This window comes from Cetorhinus maximus, chromosome 21 (genome assembly GCF_964194155.1).
Source record: "Cetorhinus maximus chromosome 21, sCetMax3.hap1.1, whole genome shotgun sequence".
Taxonomy (NCBI): Eukaryota; Metazoa; Chordata; class Chondrichthyes; order Lamniformes; family Cetorhinidae; genus Cetorhinus; species Cetorhinus maximus.
In genome coordinates this window covers 70,931,579-70,954,630 of record NC_135899.1, presented here as the reverse complement: position 1 = coordinate 70,954,630, position 23,052 = coordinate 70,931,579, and the positions used below count along the sequence as shown (strand labels likewise).

Genomic DNA, 23,052 nt, shown 5'->3' with positions numbered 1-23,052 from the left:
CATATCACACTGACTTGGAATTGTATTGCTGCTCATTCACTGTCTCTGGTTCAAGATCCTGGAATACTCTCCCAAGTTGCACTGTGGGCGTACACACACCACATGGACTGCAGTGGTTCAAGTGGCGGCTCGCCATCACCTTTTCAAGGACAATTAGGGATGGGCTGTCATTGTCAGTGAAATCCCATGAACGAATAAAAAATGTCTCTTCCAAGGAACCATAGATGGCAAATTCATTTCAATACTTTTCAAAATGTGAAAATAGCTTAGCAACAGAAAACAATTTAATGTGAAGTTTATTTTATCTATACAACTTGTCGTACACTTGTATAAGATATTTACAGAGAATAAATCTTACAGAAAAATAACTCTCCAACAGCATCAGACTGTCCAAAAATGATTGTTTGCTTTCTGATGGAGATATTCACAGAAACTATACATCAGGTAACCAACTTGTAACATCAACGAAAAAAATCAGTATCTTGTATTTGTATTCATGTATGTTTTGTAGAAGTTTGGAATTAAAAATCGTTTGACTGATAGAAGCAAACTTTGTTCCACAGTTATTTTAAAATCTTAATGAGAAACACAAAACATAACCAGAAGACATTAACCAAAAAATCTCAGAAGTCATACAAAACTTCCTTTTGAATAATGAATAGATAACAAGTACAAAAGCCAAACAATATTAATTGCTCAGTACTCCTAACCAAAAGTCAAAAAGAAACTCAAAAAGCAAGGAGATATGACGATGCAGGCAAGACACTTTATAAACCTTAGTAGTCATCTGAAAAGCATATTCTAGTAAATGATGTGATGTAGTTGGTTAAAAGGCTGAATTTATACAGCAGTGCAAGATACAAAGCTTATCACAACCTCTACATAGCATAGGAGGATAAGCCATTTGAATGTTTTAGAAGTTAGACAGCAGTTCCTCTTTCCAAATTCTGTTTGATTTCTGCAGTATATTTTCCATAGAATCGTTCTGCCTTCTTGTTGAAATTGGCATTTCTCTCGTTAATGTAATCAATGTCAGCATCATCATTGTAACGGCGACGTCTGCTGTATTTGGCACGCTTCTCAATTCTGAAAAAAAGAAATTAAACTTTGTGCTACTGCGAATAACAAAACAAAGCAAAATGATATATCAAAAATTGTCCAGGGGAAATTTCTGTTATCTATGCGAATTTGAAAACTATAATTGATGTTAACATGGCTAAGACTGTGTCTTGGTTGAAAGATGTGTATTACAGACAATACTACTTCACTAATTACTAATTTCACTAAATACATTTGACATTAATAGGAACTGGAGCTCTTAGCACCTCACTGGAATGCAGTTTCCCCAATGGCTCCCAAAGGAGATATTATAAGTGAGGTCCCTATACTCACAAATACTGGAATTGTGCAACATGTCTGACTGCTTTGTATTCTGGCAGCCTGGTTAGCCCCTGAAGCGTTTTCATTCAATGACTGTAATTAGAACTTTACAGGGGAAAATTCATTAGGGTGGGGGATGGGGGTGAGGAGTACTTTCAGAAAAGTACTCCTCTCAAAAAGACTGTAAAAGAACAACCTTATTTGTTCCAGTTCAGCAACACCCTCATGGAGACCCACTGTGTTGGGTTTCCTGGCCGGAAAAGACTTGCTTGCATAATTTATTCAACGGATTTGTTTCCTGACAGCTGTCATTGAAACGAGATGGGGAATTAGCTCCTTCCAGAGCTCTGGATGCCAATCCTGGCACTGGGAAACAACTCTAACATTCAGAACCAGCCAACATCCCCATAGGGCCTGTCCAGAAATTTGATGCACATTCCTCACCAATCCACAGATCAGAACAACTTGGAAATTGGGAGTCTTCCAGCAAAACAGAGACACATCAGGTATGCTAACTAATTATAAATACAACCGACACTAATCCCTGGCAGCATCTCAGGAAACATTTTAAAAGTGCAAACTATTACAGAACACACCTGGAATTATCTAGTAATTACTCTAGTGTACAGTCACACCTGTTTAATGCTGCAATAAGATACCACAAGCTGATTAAAGCGTGAGATGGTAACTAAACACTTTAAGCAGAGCTCACCATCAGTTCCCAGCTCAGCACTATTACAACTACACATAGTAACCCTCCCACAACTCTTTCTCCGGTACATCGACAATTACTTCGGTGCTGCTTCATGCTCTCGTCGGGACCTGGAAAAATTTATTAATTTTGCTTCCAATCTCCACCCCTCCATCATTTTCACATGGTCCATCTCTGACACTTCCCTTCCTTGACTTCTCTGTCTCAATTTCTGATGATAGACTGTCCACCAATATCCATTACAAGCCTACCGACTCCCACAGCTACCTCGACTACAGCTCCTCACACCCCGCTTCCTGTAAGGACTCCATCCCATTCTCTCAGTTCCTTCGCCTCCGTCGCATCTGTTCTGATGATGCTACCTTCAAAAACAGTTCCTCTGACATGTCCTCCGTCTTCCTTAACCGAGGTTTTCCACCCACGGTGGTTGACAAGGCCCTCAACCGTGTCCGGCCCATCTCCCGCGCATCCGCCCTCACGCCTTGTCTTCCCTCCCAGAAACATGATAGGGTCCCCCTTGTCCTCACTTATCACCCCACCAGCCTCCGCATTCAAAGGATCATCCTCCGCCATTTCCGCCAACTCCGGCATGATGCCACCACCAAACACATCTTCCCTTCACACCCCCTGGCGGCATTCCGTAGGGATCGTTCCCTCCGGGACACCCTGGTCCACTCCTCCATCACCCCCTACTCCTCAACCCCCACCTATGGCACCTCCCCATGCCCACGCAGAAGATGCAACACCTGCCCCTTCACTTCCTCTCTCTTCACCGTCCAAGGGCCCAAACACTCCTTTCAAGTGAAGCAGCATTTCACTTGCATTTCCCCTAACTTAGTCTACTGCATTTGTTGCTCCCAATGCAGTCTCCTCTACATTGGAGAGACCAAACATAAACTGGGGACCGCTTTGCAGAACACCTGCGGTCTGTCCGCAAGAAAGACCCAAACCTCCCTGTCACTTGCCATTTTAACACTCCACCCTGCTCTCTTGCCCACATGTCTGTCCTTGGCTTGCTGCATTGTTCCAGTGAAGCCCAATGCAAACCGGAGGAACAGCACCTCATCTTCCGACTAGGCACTTTACAGCCTTCCGGACTGAATATTGAATTCAACAACTTTAGATCTTGAACTCCCTCGTCCATCCCCACCCCCTTTCCGTTTCTTCCTCCTCCCTTTTGTTTTTTCCAATAATTTATATAGATTTTTCTTTTCCCACCTATTTCCATTATTTTTAAATCTATACCTGTAATGCCCTGTCAGTCTTTCCACCTCACCCCCACTAGAGCTGTACCTTGAGTGTCCTGCCAACCATTCTTAATTAGCACATTCTCTTACATAATATCACCACCTTCAACACCTCTTTGTTCCTTTATCTGTGACATCTTTTGATTATCTGCTCCTATCACTGCTTGCTTGTCCCTACAACCACCCCCCCACCCCACCTTAAACCAGCTTATATTTCACCCCTCTCCTATTTTTACTTAGTTCTGTTGAAGGGTCATGAGGACTCGAAACGTCAACACTTTTCTTCTCCGCCGATGCTGCCAGACCTGCTGAGTTTTTCCAGGTAATTCTGTTTTTGTTTTGGATTTCCAGCATCCGCAGTAGTTTTTTGTTTATATTAGTTTATATTGGTTGTGTATGCCGATTTTCTGTCCTTCAGCTCTGCAAAGTGAACTTCTGTTGTGTTATGCATATTTGCATACACATAATGGGCAATATAGCGTTAAAAATACACTCACTGCTTTTCAACATCTGCCACCAGCCTGTCCACGCCTGCTTTGGATGGAACATGGGTGCCATGCATCAGACTGTTTGCAGTTGCGTAGAACTCCTCTCCACTGTTGGTATGAAATACAAAAATAAGCCCCCTTAGCACAGGTAGAAAGATGTTTTTAACCCCAATAATAATCATAGAAAAAAATGCTCCTAGTAATTCCACTGTGATATCAATGCAGTTTTTTTGGGAAGCCAAATGATCCAAATGCAAAGTGAAGAACTGTACATGAGAAAGGAAAGTGCATTCTAAACAGAAAATCTTAGCTACCTTCAGATTTATTCAGTACTGGCAGAGAGACACAAAACATCTGCAGTCAAATTAGTACCTTTATTGCAACAGTACTTCCTTAAATACAGGATTTCTAGTTATTCTTTCATCAAAGGCTTCAACAGAATCAAAATGTCTCATTCTGTGTAAAACTACATAAAGCTGTCCATATTTAAGAACAGACCTAGGAATATTAATACAAATTTTGTCAAAAGTCTGGCCTTATGATCTGTCTACAGTCATAGAATATGAATTGAAAAGGCAGGTTTACATCTGATGGGCTCAATATCTTTTGAGGATTAAAAACTGTACTTCCTTGAAAACTGTTTCTTATAATTTCAGCATCTATCATTGAAGAAAGCAGTTTCCGAATTACCAATGTCCTGGTTTAGTATTCAAGTTTCATAGAAACATTATAATTGTTCCTCCCTTGAATCTACGTATATGCGGTGGCATGCCAATTGAACTTAGACTGTATAGAAACACTGGAAGGTATCATCTTCTTCATCTATAGAATCAACACTTACGTATTGTTTTAATTCACCTGAGTTTCTCTAAAATCATTTGATTCAATTCTAGTGAATCTTATTTTTAGCACAAAGAATAGCTTTTGAATAATATGTTGTATCAAAGAATTGACCCTACCATTTTGCCACACTTAATTAATCCCAGCTAACTTCACCCCTCCCATGTCATCCCTATCCCATTCCTTCCATCCCTCTCATGGCATTTCCTCCCATGTCATTTCACCCCTCCCATGCCATCTCCATCCCATTCCATTCCTTTCTTGCCATCTCCATTCCATCCATCAATCCATTGCTCAAGGAAACAATCTCTTCAGTTAGGGCAATTTTGTTGTTGGGCTCCCTTTACCTTCTCTTGTTTTTCCTTGACCAGCACCCGACTCCACAACCGCTGCCACCAACTGTTGGTAGCTGCATATGCGCCATGCGTTCCAGTTCTCTGCGTGCCCCAACATGTGCCAGAAGGATTAACAGATGCACCCCTTAAACTGGCCAATCAAAATAGTTCAGACAGACATAAACTGAGTATTATTATAGATGAGGTTTTCTGCTACTCGTAGTGGCACCAAGAATCAGGCTTTGTTGTGATGCATTACAATCGAATAGGATATCAAATTCACTTTCAAGGTGCACATTAAGAAGGCCCATTGGGAAAAATACAGAGGGCTGCTGGTACCTATGGATGGTACTCCAAACAAGAGACAGTACCTTCCAGACTATTTGCAATCTGAATGGAATGAGTTATAGCTTTAACATTAATCTAAACAACTGGAGAGCCAGGGCTAAGACCGACAATTTTGAAGGTCATCTGGGAAGAATTCCATTAACTATAGTGGGCTACTTTGAAGGATCTTTAAAGTCCAGACTGGCTGCAAATTTGTCTGCTTTGTGTATAGTGTTTAGACAACAACAAATATTATTGACTTAATGAGAATTACTTGAAATGTATTTTGAGGAAAAGTAAATGTTCCTGTCTTGGTTCGGGAAACATTGCATTTATTTGTTGTCTGGATAAGTTAGCGTTTTTAAAATTATTCATGCTATTGAAAGGCTCTAAGAAGGAATCTATTTGTTTCATCACTAAGACTGCCTACTTCTGCCACTGTAATGTCATGTCTCTACACCTTCCTCAGCCCATCTGCTGCTGAAACCCTCACTGATGCTTCTGTCACCTCCAAGTTCCACTATTTCAATGCTCTCTTCACTTAACTCCAACCTTCCTAAACTTCAGCTCATTCAAAGCTTTGTTGCCTGCATCATAACTCACACCAAGTTCTATTCATCCAACAACCTTGTGCTTGCTGATCTATGCTGCCTCATGGCTTGGCAATGCCTCAAATTTTATATTCTCATCCTTGTGTTCAATTCCCTCCATGGACTTGCCCCTCACCTCTGTAATCACCTAAAGTCCTGCATTTCTCCAGTTCTGCTCCCTGCACATCCCTGATTTTAATCACTCTGCCACTGGCAGCTGTGTCTTCAGCTGCCTAGGGTCTAAGTTCTAGAATTCCTTCCCTAAAGCTCTTTTAATACATTCCATAAAACCTACCTCTGTAACCAAGCATCTGTCCTAACAGTGTGGTTTGGATGTTGCACTCAGTGCTGAAACAAGGTTGCTTGCCGCTGGCATTGAAGAAAGCTGCCACAAAAAATGTGTGATCTCTGTGGCGTGGACTTCCCCTTTCCTGATGGCAGTACAAATCTGGTGCCAAGTCAAGGAGATTTCTAGGCGTGCAGCAGCAGTGATGTCATCCAACAAGCTAAGCTGCCAATCACACTGAATTATTCCCACAGACAGCCAGGTTAAAAGCACTTACTATCCTTCACTTTCAACTTAAATTTTAGATAGCAGAATAAAAAAAGGATTGGATTTAGCCAAAATATCAATATAAACAAACCGTAAGTTTATTTTGCATTTTTTTTTCACATAATTGAGAAACTTGTCATTCTACAAATATCAAATTAGCTCTTCAGAGTCAGTGACAATGTTTAGCAGTAATATGAAGTTAGTACATGGTTAAAACTCAGATACAACTCATTCAAAAAGCTGTATCTCTTTCAAGTGTTTTCTTCACAGCAAGAATAATAGTGTACATAGCTCACGTCACAGATTTCCCACTGATGGCAGTCTGAGGTGCCGCAACCGTGCATCCTCTGAAGAAGCACAGGGTCGCTTACAGAAATTTCTGGTCTTCAACGCTATGCTGTGCATGTGTGGGCTCCCGAGTTTGCTGTCAGTTTTGGTGGAGTAATGACAGCGAATTGTAAAAGTTTTGCCGTCATTACCACCGCAAAATCCAGGCCATTTTATCTTTATGTGGCTTACTGACTAGTTTATTCTGATAACACCCCTCTGAAGCACTCTGGGATGTTAAAGATGCTATTTAAAGGAAAGTTGTTGTCCTAAAAAGTGAAATGGATAGACCTGAATGTCATCAGCTTAAACTCCCCATGGAATACTTCTGTGGTCTTATACTGATAAGTATTTTCTTTACGGTTATTGATTGTACATCACCTTCACCTGCAATTTTCTCCGCTGGTCAGTGAACAGGATGAATAACAGAAGGTATAGTTTTAAAAAGTAACTCACGCATCATCCTTCTGCTTCTCATATTCCTCCATGTCAGGTTTAATCTGCTTCACTAATCTCTGATATTGGCGGAACTGTGCAGCGGCAAAGTCTGAAGCAAAAAATTAAACAAGCATCTTAACATTAGAATTACAAACCTAGTTCAGAACCAAACCAAGTCTACGATACAATTAAACAAAAAATTACAGAATTTCATATGTTTCTTTGTTTTCATATGAAAATGTTCTGTCCTGGTAAGAAGCCTCAAAATATTCAATAAATGTAAAACCAAAATAAAATTGTGATCTTAAAATTCTATGTTTTACAATAAAGAGTAAACAATTCAGATGGATTTGATACATCATCTTTTGTCAGTTTGAAAACATAACATTGAATCACATGTCCCCATGCAGTTACATGTCAGATCTGCTGACATAGCCTTGAACATAACTTTAACCAGCTGCCTCCTAGACCATTTTAGGTGCACACAACGTTGATATATCAATACAGTGTGTCATGAGGAGTAGGATATGCCTGCAATTTTAAACAAAGTAAATTCTTGCTTTCAGAGAAAGGTGCTTAGTTGAGGCTAGGGATACTCTTTGATGGAAAAATCTGGGTGGAAGAGACTTCTACCACTGGCGGCCGTACCTTCAGCTGCCTCGGCCCTATGCTCTGTAATTCCCTTCTTAAACCTCTCCACCTCACTTTTCTCCTTTAAGACACTCCTCAAAAAACAACTCTTTGGTCAAACTTTTGGTCTTCTTCCCTGATATTTCCTTGTGTAGCTCGGTGTCATACTTTGTTTTACAATGCCTCTGTGAAGTACCTTGGGACATTTTATTATACTAAATGCGCTTTATAAATACAAGTTGTTGTTGCTGAAGTTACCCCGGAGATCCTCACACAAAACATGGCAGTTGTTTGTGAGGTAGCAAAGGCAGAGGACTAGGTACAGGTTTGCTGCCTGCATTTTTAGCTAGTGAATGATGCTTGGAGAATTTTGAGTGGCATAATAAATCTAATATTGGTAGCAAATCAGGCCTTTGATAAAAACATATCTTCCCATTCTTACACAGAATTCCAGCAGAAAATTTAATTTTAATAATTAGGGTGTTCAATTACTTTCTCCAGAGAGGGATTGAGCCAAACACACCAGAAATGTCTCAGGTTGTATCCTTAGTCTGTGCTGAGTTAGCTGGTCTCAATCAATATACCAGTTGGGGTGATTACAATTGGCCTCAGCATCTCAGAAGGAGTGTAGGCAGAGTTTCTATTTCTAATTGTTATCCAATGCCCCCTATTCGATGCAGACATGTGGTTGTTTTGGGGGATGGATAGGATCAGGTTCTGAAAATACTCACTGTTAAGGTTTACATTTGAATAATGGCCACATGGTTGAGGTACCAGAGGGCTGCCATGAAAGCTGTATGACAGCGAATTGTCAAAGCTTTCAGGAGATGACAATAGAGCCAGATGATTTTTAAAAAATCTCCTGTCTTCTAAGTGTATTTAATTAAATTTAAACAGTAAAACATTCAACTGCAGGAGTCATGCTGCTGCTTCTGGGCTGCAACAACAGTTTCCAAACTGATTCTTTGGAATATGCTGCCTAGAAAAGGTGGGCAAGAACATGCAGCCCCAATTCCAACCGTTCATTAGGCAACTCCATAAGAGTCATTGGACAAGTTTGGATAAAATCAAAGTATTTTTAAGGTGATATTAATAGCAGGCAGGTGGCTTCACACTATAAATTTCCTTTACTTCAAGCAATGAATGGCCATTAAAGTGACCAAGTACCTGAGAATCCTGGATCTGAATTTTTCTTTTTTTTCTTTCGTTCCCACCGTTCTGCATCATCAGCACTGATCTCTAATAGTTTAACTCGTTCATAATCCTCGCCCTTCTCCAGACACTCCTACAAGATTAAACAGGAAATACAGATGGGGATTATTGCTCCAGAACTATAATACATAATAGCTTCAAGCTCAGGCACTTTTCAGTATATCATGAACGAAACAAATATGTTCCAACAAACCCACAATGACAAAAAAGAATGAGTTTTATATAAGAGTTAAATAATGGATTGACCATTCTTTGGTATGAAAATAAGGGACAATGGGCCAAATGGCCTCCTTCAGTGCTAACTGATTCTACGATTCTAATTTTATACTCTATTTTTAATACAATCCTATTTGTTGAATGAGATGATATCAAGCCAGGAATAAGGCTGCATTCTTATAACAAGCTCAACTGTTGTATTTCAGTAGTTACATACAATCTCTGTTCTCATTTCTATTACAAACATCCTGGTGTCTTATACCATAATAAGAGACCTTGACTAGATTAAAAGACCCAATTGTACTTCGTAATTCATGATGGGATAGTCAAAAGGCAGAATATTTGGTGAGCTGGTAAGTAAACAGGACAGTACCCATCCTGTCCCACAAACAAACAATTTGTAATGTTCATGACTGAAGAGTCCTCCTAAGCCACCTCGGAAACAAAGGTAAAGACTTGAACTTACAGAGTTCCATGTTACGTCTCTCAGAAATGACACTAACAGTTTTGCATACTATCACGACTCACTAGGGATAGTGCGCTGTAATATCAAGCCCCACTGTTCCCCAAGCCGTGACAAATGTGAAATGTTTGACCAACCCACCAGATTGCCCCAATTCTACCTAACTGTTTAAATTAACAGAATACGAGCACCAGGTTTGTAAACTTAAGTAAATAACTGTTCATTGAACAAATTGTCTTCAACTAGTGGCAAAAGAAAGAAATATGAACTTCTAACTCAATAACTTAAAGTCTACCCCTCCTTAAACCCCTATACACAAACACACATAAGACACACAAAACATTGATTTTAAGGGTGGGATAAAACAGTTCAATTACACCAATCCAGAGTACAGGATTCGATGGGTTGATTTTGATTGATGTCTTCCAAATTCCTTTCACTTCTTGTTGATAACACGAGGTGGTCTTCCAGCACTTTCAGTATTTAGTTCACTGGTTAAGAACTCGCTTTTCAATGTCTCTAACAGTGGTTTTCCTCTTTTCCTTTTTACAGGGGTTTCCGCAGAGAGAGAGAGCAGGTTATAGAGATATGAGGAAAAGAGATTTTAGATGTTTTCTCTTTGCAGGCCAGGAACTTTCTGCTGCATTGCTATCGCACAAAACCCTGGTCACCTGCTAATTAAAATACTGTTGTCAGGCAGCACCCTCGGTCCAGGACTCCTTTCTAGCACCATCCTTTCTTTCAAGGTACACTCTGTTCCAGGACTGCAATATTGTATATATCTCTCATCTTGTTCCAGTGGACATATTTTTTAAACTGCAGTCTTTGTAATTCTAATCCACAGTCCGACAGAAAATAAAGAGATATGTTCTTTACAACAGTCCAACAGAAATAAAAAGACTTGTTCCTTACATGCCTCTGCCCTTAAAAGAGATGAAATGCCATTTTAAAAATGCGTTTCATCACAAGGTGTGTGACACATAGACAACAAAACACGAGACTTAATTTCATTCATCCTTCCGCACATTATACAATCTTCAGCATTTTGTACCCCATTAACTTATTTTAGTATTTTACACCCAGGACAATGCAGCCGCGATCACATTACCTTTACCAGCAATGTGAACAACCTTGCATTGAATGGTTGAAACAATAGACTCCATCTAAAAAGTTTCACATTTTGAGTTTTAAACTTTTCGATGAACGCCAGCGGATTATGGTCAGTGTAGATTAGTGTTTCTTTGTTATCGTGTCGGACATAAACTTTAAAGTGTTGAAGAGACAACAATGCTAGAGTTTCTTTTTCTACTGTAGAGTACTTTCTCTGATATTGATTTAGTTTCTTGGAAAAGTACCCCACCGGCATCTCTATCCCTAATTTATCATCTTGTAATAGGACTATACCTACCCCCAAGTTGCTAACACTAATTGCCATTTTAAAAGGTTTGGTAAAGTCGGGCGGCCAACACTGGTTCATTTATTAAGATTGCCTTTAGCTTTTCAAAGGCTGCTTGGCATTCTGCCGACTATACCACTTTTGCCTGTTTTCTTAACAAGTTGGTGAGAGGTACAGCTATTGTGCTGATGTTAGGCACAAACTTTCTATAAAACCCACACATTCTCAAAATCTCAGGATTTCTCTTTTTAGTTTTAGGAATGGGAAATTCTATTAGAGCGTTCACTTTTGCTGTTCTTGGCAACACTTGCCCTTGTCTGACAATGTGACCTAGGTAAGTTACCCCTTGCTTTTGCAAATTCGATCTTAGCCAGATTTATGACTAAGCCAGCCAACTGCAATTGCTTAAACAGCTCATTTAATTGCTTTACATGTTCTTCCCACGTGTTACTATATATTACGACATCATCTAAATAAACCACAGTTAGGTACTTCAGCTACGACTTGATTCATAATTCCCTGAAATGTAGCTGGGGTGTTTTTAAACTCAAACTGCATGACTATACATTGATACAACCCACTGGGGAAACAAAGGTGGATCTTTAGCCCTTGATGTTAATAGCACTTGCCAGTACCCCTTCAACAGATCAATTTTAGGAAGAAATGAGGCACTGCCAACCCTATCGATGCAATCTTCTAACCGAGGAATTGGGTGCGTATCTGTCCTCTTGTTACTACATTCACTTTCCTGTGCTCTATACAAAATCTAGCGGATCCATCCGGCTTAGGAACCAGTCCTACCAGTGAACTCCAGCCACTTTGGCTAGGCTCAATCAATTGATTGTTCAGCATATATTGACTCTCTGTTTCTAACTGAGCTTGTTTTTCTGGGCTCAACCGATAATGATGATGTTTTATCGGCACTGAGTCTCCTACGTCCACGTCATGTTTAGCTAACATAGTACATCCAGTTGTATCCTTACAAATTCCCTTATACTTCCTAAGTAACCTTATTAGATCTTCCCTTGGTCCTTCCTCTAAATATGAGAACAGTATCTAACTGTCCCAGTATTGTCATATTGGCTAGTTGAATTGTAGGAGGTTCACTGTGGGCACTGTCTATTTCTCCTTCCACCTTACCCTTACTGTCTGTCATCCTCCACTACTCCTACCACCTGGTACACTCGCTCTGTCTTATCGTTTTTTCTGCAATGATATTGCTTCAACATGTTAATGTGACATAACCGTTTCTTCTTCCTACGCTCAGGAGTATCTATCAGATAAGTCACTTTACTAACTCTCCTAACTATCTTATAGGGGCCACTGAATTTCGCTTTCAGGGGTTTACCCTGCAAAGGCAACAATACCAATACTTCGTCTCCTGCTTGGAACATTCTAGTTGTAGCGTGTATGTCTGCCCATTCTTTCATTTTGGCTTGGGAAATTTTTAAGTGCTCTCATGCTACTTTGCATGCTCCTATGCGTTTTTTTAAGAAACGTGGACACGTAATCCAACATGGAGGATTCGTCTTTCTCCTTTAGGGACTTTTCCTTAATCACTTTAAATGAACCTCTTATTTCATGACCATAGATCAATTCGAATGGACTAAATCCAGTAGATTCATTTAGAGAATTTCTGGGAGCAAATAGTAAGAAATCTAATCCTTTGTCTCAATCGTTGGGGTATTCATGGCAATAGGTCTTAATCATGGTTTTGAGAGTCCGATGGTATCTCTCTAAAGCTCTCTGTGTCTGTGAGTAATAGGTGGTAAACTTTAGTTGTTTGATACTCAAATTGCTGATTATGTCCTGGAAAATTTTACACATGAAGTTAGAACCTTGGTCAGATTGTATTTCAATTGATAGGCCATAATGAGTGAAAAACTGAATTAACTTTTCAAATACCACCTTAGCTGTAATTGTCCTTAAAGGAATAATTTCTGGAAATCAAATTGTAAGGATATACTGATATCCTGCTTTCGTTTTGGGTAATGGTCCTACACAATCTACTAATACCCAGCTGAATGATTCTTCAAAACTAGTTTGGGTTTTAAAGGCGCTGGTTTGATTACATGTTGAGGTTTACCTACTACCTGACACGTATGATATATTCTACAAAATAGCACTACGTCCTTGTGAAGTCTTGGCCAGGTAAAATGCCTGTGTATCGATGCTTGGATTTTCTGTATTCCTACATGTCCTGCCATAGCGGTTTCACGTGCTACTTGCAATATTTGGGTGGTATGACTATCTGATGAACAACTGTCCATTCCTCATCCGCAGGTCTCTGAGGGTGTCTCCACTTCCTCATCAGAACTCTGCTTTTAAGGTAATAGCACTCCAGAATTCCTTTAGCCTCAGCTTCGGTGTGAGCTGACTGTGTTAACTTGTTTAACCCTGGATCTGCTTTCTGAGCCTCAATTAATGAAGACATGCCGAACATTTCTTTTGAATTATCTTCACCCTTAAATAAAGTTTCAGCTACTCTAAAACCTTCTTGTGGTATTATTTTGACCTTTGGTGATGGACTTTGTTTAGCCATTGGTCTGGTCACCACACATGATGGAAAGATTCTTGTAACTGCTCTGTCTCTTTAGCCTCTCTGGGACTTTCCTTAATTATGGGCGAAGCTATAACCTTCACTCCTGCCAGATCATTCCCCAGGAGTAAATCAACTCCATCCACGGTTAATTTCTTAACCACTCCTACAATCAGCGATCCAGACAACAAATCACATTCCAATTGCATTTTGTATAATGGAACTGGGATATACTCTCCACTTATCCCGTTTACCAATACTTTAGCTTTCATTGAACTCTCTGAAGGGAAAACTAGGTCCTTCTCCAGCAAAAGAGTTTGAGTAGCTCCTGTGTCCCTTAATATAGTTATGGGTTTAGCTGCATCATTTGATGAAAAAGGGGTTATCTTTTTTTTAGACAAAAACCCTTTATTTCTCTCATCTATCTTATTCACTTCGCCTGCATTCACAGCAGTGGTTACCTCCACACCCTTATTTGTAGTTAAAACTACAATTTGATCCGTGGCATTTTCTTTTCAAATTCCCGTTTCGGACTCACTCTTATGAGCTCCAACAAGTCCCATGGGCTTCCCTCACATTCTGAACGAACGTATCCCACTTTATTACAATGGAAACACTTAGGTCTTCGAGTTTCATCTCCACCCTCAGTACCTTCCTTCCTGATCTGGGGAGGGGATCTCAAGGTATTTCCAGCTTTCCATTCTTTACCCTGGCTACTTGCATTCCTTTCACTCTCCCACTTTCTATTCTTTACAAATTTATGGGGGTGATGGAAAAAAAGTTTAGTTTTATGGATCAGCTCATAATCATCGCCCATTACTGCGACCTGTCTAACAGTTGCAATCCTTTGTTCTTCAACATGGGTTCTTATTACAGAAAGTAGGGAGTTTTTAAATTCTTCCAAGAGAATTGTCTCTCTGAGAACTTCATAGGTAGTTTCAATTCCTAATACTTGTATCCACCTGTCAAAATTACTTTGCTTAATCCTTCCAAATTCAATATAAATTTGTCCAGGCTGTTTCCTTAAATTTTGAAACTTTTGTCTGTATGCTTCAGGGACTAACTCATATGCACTCAAAATGGCCCTTTTCACCACACCATAATCCCTAGAAATCTCCTCTGACAGTGAAGCATAAATTTCCTGTACTCTACCAGTCAATTTGCTCTGCATGGGCAATGTCCAGTTTTCCTTTGGCCAGTTTATCTGCTTAGCTATCTTCTGAATTGAAATAAAGAATACTTCAAAATCCCTTTCCCCAAATTTTGGAAGAGCTTGCACAAATTTAAACATCTCCCTACTGGATTTTGATCTGGAAATAAGTACTAACTCACCTACTGGTCTCTTTTCTTTTTTAACTGTCAGCATTGTAAGCGGGAATTCTCTCTCTTTTTCTCTTTCCTCCTTTTCTAATTCCCTTCCTTGTTTTCTTTCTCTCTCCTGCCTTTCTGCCTGTTCCCTTTGGAATGCCCTTTCTTTTTCTGCTGCCTCTAGTTCCAATTTTTTTATTTGCAACTGAATTTGAGTCCATTCCAATGAACCACCCCTTGGAGAACTCGGTCTCTCCGGTATTCCTTCCAATTGCAAATGCTCATAGACTCATAGACATTTACAGCACAGAAGGAGGCCATTTGGCCCATAGTGTCCACACCAGTCAACAAAGATCTGACTATATTAATCCCATTTTCCAGCGCTTGACCCATAGCCCTGGAGATAATGGCAATGCAAATGAATATCTAAATACTTTTTCAATGTTACGAGAGTTTCTGACCCAACCACCCTTTCAGGCAGTGAGTTCCAGACTTCTACCACCCTCTGGGTGAAAACATTTCTCCTCAACTCCCCACTTAGCCTTCTACCTCTTACCTTAAATCTATGCCTTCTGGCTATTGACCCCTCTACTAAAAGATAAAGTGCCTTCCTATCCACTCTATCTATGCCCCTCATAATCTTACACAACTCTATCAGGTCCCCTCCCAATCTTCGTTGTGCCATCTCTTCAATTATCTCTGCCTTCCTAGCTCTGGCAGGCAATCCTACTCTTAATTTAATAATAATAATAATAGAGATAAAAACAAAAAACTGCAGATGCTGGAAATCCAAAACAAAAACAGAATTACCTGGAAAAACTCAGCAGGTCTGACAGCATCGGCGGAGAAGAAAAGAGTTGACGTTTCGAGTCCTCATGACCTGTTCTGTTGAAGGGTCATGAGGACTCGAAGCGTCAACTCTTTTCTTCTCCGCCGATGCTGCCAGACCTGCTGAGTTTTTCCAGGTAATTCTGCTTTTGTCCTACTCTTAATTTCTTTGCCAATTCAATTAACCTGGCTTTTGGGATCCCTTGTAAAATCGTCAGGGGAATCTCTTCCACTTGCAGGAAAGCTTTGGCAGTTTCCAGTGCCATCTTATTTTTGACAGTACAAACCTGGTGTTTCCTTTTAGCTCTTATAAGTTACTAAATCTACACCCAAATCATCGTTATCTTTTGTTCCAAAATGTCTCGGTTGGGCCCCCAAACCTTGTCACGACTCACTGAGAATAGTGTGCTGCAATATCAAGCCCCACTGTTCTCCAAACCACGACAAATGTGAAAAGTTTGATCAAACCACCAGATTTCCCCAATTCTACCTAACTGTTTAATCTAGGTTAACAGAATACGAGCACCAGGTTTGTAAACTTACTAAGTAAATAACTGTTTATTGAACAAACTGTCGTTAACCAGTGGCAAAAGAAAGAAATATGAACTGCTAATTTCTAACATTATAGCTTAAACTTTACCCTCTTCTTAAATTCCGATACACACAAAGACAAGACACAAAAACATGGATTTTAAGGGTGGATGAAACAGTTCAATAACACCAATTCCGGTGTACAGGATTCGATGGGTTGATTTTGATCGATGTCTTCCAAATTCCTTTCAGTTCTTTTTGAGGTGGTCTTCCAGTACTTTCAGTATTTAGTTCACTGGTTGAGCACTTGCCTTTCAATGTCTCTAACAGCAATTTTCCCCTTTGCCTCTTAACTTGGGTTTTAAGAGAGAGGGCAGGTTATAGAGGTATGAAAGAAAAGCCAGCTAGCTATTATTTTGGAATTACTGGAATCTTCTACACACAGGAGAAAGAGGTTTTAGGTCTTGTTCCTTACAGGCTAGGAGCTATTCACCTGCACTGCTCTCACACAAAACCTGGCCACCTGGTCAGGAACCAATTAAAATGCTGTTGTCAGGCAGCTTCCTTGGTCCTTTCTGGCACCATCCTGTCTTTCATGGCACACTCTGTTCCAGGGCTGCAACACTGTATCTATCTCTCATCCTGTCCCAGTAGACATATCTTTCAACCTGTAGCCAATGTAATTTTACCACAGTCCAACACAAAATATAAAGATATGCTCTTTACAACAATCCAACAGAAATAAAAAGATATGCTCCTTACATTGGCAAATTTGGAAGCCATCTTGACACACAGCCCTGTGTTTTTCCTGAGTATTGTCACTAACTTATCAGCATTCAAGTTGCTAACAATAGTGATTTGCTCTGAACTTTCAAGGTATGTTTAAGGTTAAAATAAATGCTGTTTTAGTGACTGTTAAAACTGAAGGTCAGATAAATTTCATAAGTTAATGTTGAAATTCTGAAAAAATTGCATTGTGTGAAGCTGGAGATGGTGAGGTATTTAGATCACAAGATCAAAGTGGACTGTTGTTTGGAGCTTTTTAAAAATCTGAACCCTTAGTCTCCTAATTACAAATTGCTCCAAAGGATTCAACAGTTCAGATTTTCAGCAAAAATATTGCAAATACCTTTTTTTTCTCTTCCACCTTTAGCTCCCATTCCAATCGTGCTTTTTTGGACTCCCAGTTAGCTGGTAGTTTCAGGGTCCTGTCTTCCTCTGCCACCGCCTGATGATTCAATTTCCGAGATTCATTCTATGAATAAGGAACAATGCCTTTTATTGCTTGGGTCACAAATGCAAGAATTCTAGAGGAACTTTGCATAGTGGTGGAAACTTGTTACCTTTAGAATCTATGACAGGATAACTTCACATATTCACACTTATAAGGGAGTAGCAGTCACAATACGATGAGACACAGGATAACTCGAAGCATGGGCTATTCCATAGCAACAGACTGCTATGGTTTGTATCGCCCAATATCAAACAATAAACTTTATAATACTGTTAAGCACTAATTGTTGGTCATCTTGACTCTTGCTGTACACAATGAAATACAACAGGGGGGAATTAGATTAAAGAAATAAATTGGGCCACGACCTGATATTCAGAATCTAATTATCATTGTGGGATATAAAGTTGGGTAACTGAATGTGTTTTTGGAGCCAATAAGCCACTGTTGTATGATCTCCATGATCTTTCTCATGGGAGCTCCCGATTTAAAATTAGTATTACTAAAACAATAGTGGAGAAATTAATGGAACTAAAAGCCGATAAATCCCCAGGGCCTGGCAATCTACATCCCAGGGTACTAAAGGAGGTGGTCATAGAAATAGTGGATGCACTGGTTATCATCTTCCAAAATTCTGTAGATTCTGGAACACTCCCAGCAGATTGGAGGGTGGCAAACGTAACCCCAGCATTTAAAAAAGTAGGAAGGGATAAAACAGTGAATTAAAGGCTGGTTAGCCTAACCTCAGTAGTAGGGAAAATGCTGGAGTCTATTATAAAGGATGTCATAACAGGAACTAGTGGTTGTGGTGTATTTTGAATTTCAGAAAGCTTTTGATAAGAGGTTAGTGTGTAAAATTAAAGCACATGGGATTGGGGGTAATATATCGGCATGGATTGAGAATTGGTTAGCAGAGAGGAAACAGAGTAGTAGGAATAAAAGGGTCTTTTTCGGAGTGGCAGGTGGTGACTAGTGGGGCACTGCAGGAATCAGTGCTTGGGTCCCAGCTATTCACCATAATATCAATGATTTGGATGAGGGAACCAAATGAAATATTTCCAAGTTTGCTGACGACACAAAATTAGATGGGAATTGAGTGGTGAGGAGGATATAAGGAGGCTTCAAGACGATTTAAACAAGTTGAGTGAGTGGGCAAATACATGGCAGATGCAGTATAACGTGGATAAGTGTGAAGTTATCCACTTTGGTAGGAAAAACAGAATGGCAGAGTATTATTTAAATGGTGATAGATTGAGAAATATTGATGTACAAAGGGACCTGGGTGTCCTTGTACATCAATCACTAAAAGCAAGAATGCAGGTGCAGCAGGCAGTTAAGAAGGCAAATGGTATGTTGGGCTTCATTGTGAGAGGACTTGAATACAGGAGCAAGGATGTCTTACTGCAGCTATACAGGGCCTTGGTGAGACCATACCTGGAGTACTGTGTGCAGTTTTGGTCTCTATACCTTAGAAAAGATATATTTGCCATAAAGGGAGTGCAACGATTGATTCCTGGGATGGCAGGATTGTTGTATGAGGAGAGATTGGGCCGACTAGGCCTCTGTTCACTGGAGTTTAGAAGAATGACAGATGATCTCATTAAAACATATAAAACAGGGCTGGTCAGACTGGATGCAGGGATGATATTTCCTCTGCCTGGGGCCGGCCGGCGGGCGGGCGGGCGGGCGGAGGGGGGGGTGTGTGGAAATCTAGAACAAGGCGTCACATTCTCAGGATATAGGGTAGACCATTTAGGACTGAGATGAGGAGAAACCTCTTCAGAGGGCGGTGAACCTATGAAATTCTCTATCACGAAAGGCTGTGGAGGCCAAGTCACTGAATATATTTAAGAAGGAAATGGATAGATTTCTCGTCTCTAAAGACGTCAAGGGGTATGGGGAGAGAGAGGGAATATGGTGCTGAGACAGAGGATCAGCCATGATCATACTGAACGGCGGAGCAGGCTCGAAGGGTTGAATGGCCTACTCCTGCTCCTATTTTCTATGTTTCTTTGTCTAAAAAGACTAGAGTCTGATTAATCCAGTAGCATCTGAATTCTTAAAAGTGCTGTCCTGAAGCACAGGAATAACCAGTATCAAGGGGAGTCCAAACAACTTAATGCAACCTTTAAGCCTACACAGCTTGTAGTACCCACCAATGGCTAGGCACCAATTATATTATTCAAGCCCTTTGCTGACTGCCCAAAGGCTTTAGACGTGTGGTGATATTACCAAAAGAAACCCAACACATTTAAATTACCGGCACAATCCCACACCCTTTCCAAGTCCAACAAAAATCCGCGCAGTGCAGATTACTGAGGAATATCTCCTGCCTACAACCATGTGATCTACAATATCTGTGCTAAGAATAAATCAGCAACAACGCATGGGCTGTATTAGAATGATTGACTAAGATGAAGAACCATATATTTTAACAGGTTAAAAGGAATGATTAAAATGGTCCCAATATGGTTCAGAATAAAACATGAATTTTATATAAAACTGAATATTGCTGAAAAGAGAGGCACGTTGCTGAAGTTTTTCATCTGGCGCTCATCAGGACAAATGCAGGAATGTCAAACGATCACAACAATTTATAGTACAGGAAAAGAGTGCGGATGGTTGGCAAGTTGACTCTGATTGGTCAAGGCATTGCCATGGTGAAAGCAACAGAGAACAATGGGTTCTTTGCAAACAAAAGGAATATGCCCAAGCTTTTCATTTTTTTGAATATCCCGGGAACCTATAATTCCTGTTGCTTTCTATACTACCAAGCGACTGTGTATATAAAATCGACATGATTCATGAGGATGTTTCGCTTGTTAGCTGCATTGGTTTGATACATTTGCCAACTACTGGTCTCTTCTCCCACTGAGAAAGCACCATCTCGGCTGAGTGAAATAAACAAGGCAATCAAAATAACATAGCTATTCATTTCTTACTCGCTTAAGATGGAGGTCTCGGAATCTCTTCAGTCTTTCTTCCCGTTTCTGTGCAGCTGACATCCCAGCTTCGCCACTGGTGCAAGGAACTTCCTGTACCTGTAAGTATCAAAAAGAAAACTAAATTCTGGCAGGAATTTAAATTTATTTCTAAATCAAGATAGTTTCCAAATGTTGGCCAAAGTTACCATGAAATTCAGAAGAAATTTCTTTATCCAGAGAGTGGGGAGAATGTGGAACTCACTCCCTCAGGGAGTGGCTGAAGTAAATAGCATAGATACGTTTAAGGGAGCTAGACAAGTATGTAAGGGAGAAGGAAACAGAGGGTTACGATCGCAGAATTATAGTAGATTTGGATGAGGAAAGATGGGAGGAGGCACGAGTGAAGCATAAGCACTGGCATGGACTAGTTGAGCCAGTTGGTCTGTTTGTGTGCTGTATTTCTTATGTGGTTTGAAGCAGAGGAAATCTTGGATTAGAAAATCAGATCACTGAAGAAAGGTAGTTATAGAATGCAAGTTCTGAGCTAGGGAGGGAAGGTCAGACGATGTGACAAGAGACCAGTGTAAAGAGCAGAAGTTTACAGAAAAACGTTAGAAAAGGAAGGCTTATGTGGCTATGGGGTCTGTCACACCTTCAGGGGTGAATCCAGAATGCCAGAGCTGAGCGACTGAAGGTTACAAAAGAACATGAATAAGAGCAGCAGTAGGTCATAAGGACTCTCGACCCTGCTCCGTCGCTCACTAGGATCATGGCTAATCTTCAACCTCAACTTCACTTTCCTATCCGATCTCCATATTCGATTCCCCTGCAGCGCAAAAATTATCAATCTCAGCCTTGAATATACTTAACAACTGAGCATCCACAGCCCTCTGAGGGAGAGAATTCCAAAGATTCACAACCCTCTAAGTGAAAAAATTTCTCTTCATCTCAGCCTAGATGGCTGACTCCTTATTCTGCGACTGCACAGCTGGCACTCAACTTTGCTTTGTTAGAGCTGCTATACAAATGGAAGTTGTTGCTGAGTGGGACCCTAAAGGGTGATGGGTCATAGAGGGACCATTAGAATCAGTGAATCTTATTCTATTATTACGAAAACACTCGAGGCCTGAAGGAAGCAGGTTATGTATGACTCTCCAATTGTAAACTGAGGAAAATCTGTAATATACAGGGACATTCAAAAATATCTTATTCTGTATCCAATATCGGCCCAGCTACTTTATTGGGTACCACAATCAACTGAAGCTTGTTCTAACCCATTCTGATTACTGCTCAGTATTTCTTCGTCATGATAAACCATGTTTTTGTACAAATTGGTCAATTTATTAGGACTGAAGATCAAACTCTCTGTGGGACACGCCACTGAAATGTGTATGTTTCTCCCTCCCGCCGCTCGCTCTCAACACAGTTCAGATTTAATTTTTAAGCATTGATCCACCAAGGACTCCGGATAAACTGTACGCTCGATCCACTCTCAGGCCTTTCACTGCTCACCTCACACATCGCCGCCATCTTAGCTTCGCCCCGGGAAGGCCGTGCGGAAATGACGCGATAATCCGGCGTCGCAGCGTCATCGGTGTTGACGTCATCGGCACGACACGTCGGTGAAGGTGATCGTTGCCATGGCAGCGACTCCCCGCCACCTTAGGTAGGCCCCGCTCTGCTTAATCCTACTTTGGGCTCAGTGACCGGGCAGGCGTTAAACTGAGGGGATCGACCCCCGGACAGGGCGAACCTTCTGAGTCCCAGAGGAGTTGGTGCCGCCGCCGCCGGCCCAGTTTAGGGGAGAGGCGGGTAGAGATTAAGTGACTGATCCCTTGGTTTCCCTCCAAACCAATGTGACAGCTCCTGTCGGGAGGCAGGAGGAGGTGGCTAACAGTTCACAATCTGCAAATCTCGTCAAATGGGCCAACATATGGGGAACGAAATTCAGCATAGAGAAATGTAACATCATGTGAATCAGCAATGCTCCATGTCCATCAGTACCCAACTACACAATGCATAATTCCCCCCTTGAGGTGACTAAAGAATGCCATTACTTCGGAATCCACATCCAAAATAATTTAAAGTTGGAATGTACAAAATCAATACGCAGCCTCCAAGGCATCCAAAATGCTTGGTTTTGTGAGATTGAACTTCCATCACTCTTCAACTACAGTCAAAGGATTGCTGTACCAGATATTGGTTAGACCAGGCTTACAGTACAGCATAGTCGCTTGGTACCAATACTGCTAAAAGCATTACCTTACTTGAGAAAGTTCAACATTGGGCAGCTTTTGTTACAAATAATTACTCGTGGATTCTAGCGTTTCCCAGTTGGTCACATCGGTAGGCTGGCACAGTCTTCAGAACCAAAGAAAAATTTTGAATGAACAATTAAATATTTCTAAGCAGTACATTAAGTGACCAAGCTCGAGGAGTTCATAATCAATAGTTCTAAATGTATACGCCCCAACTTGCTTCCTTTGCTAACTCTTTTTTCCCCAAGAACAATTAAGGATTGGAACAATCTTCCACAA

The 23,052-nt window shown here is 40.6% G+C and overlaps 1 protein-coding gene across 1 annotated transcript; it reads right to left on the bottom strand.

Annotated features, from left to right (window-relative positions):
- Window positions 1-283: 283 nt before the first annotated feature.
- syf2 (SYF2 pre-mRNA-splicing factor) lies at window positions 284-22,093 on the bottom strand. The gene is made up of 7 exons (XM_078567108.1): window positions 22,028-22,093; window positions 20,534-20,632; window positions 17,490-17,615; window positions 9,035-9,152; window positions 7,256-7,346; window positions 3,837-3,935; window positions 284-1,086 (listed from the first exon to the last, which is right to left on the bottom strand). The coding sequence occupies exons 1-7, from the start codon at window positions 22,043-22,045 to the stop codon at window positions 921-923; spliced, it is 717 nt and encodes a 238-aa protein (XP_078423234.1). The 5' UTR covers window positions 22,046-22,093; the 3' UTR covers window positions 284-920.
- Between the last annotated feature and the right edge of the window lie 959 nt (window positions 22,094-23,052).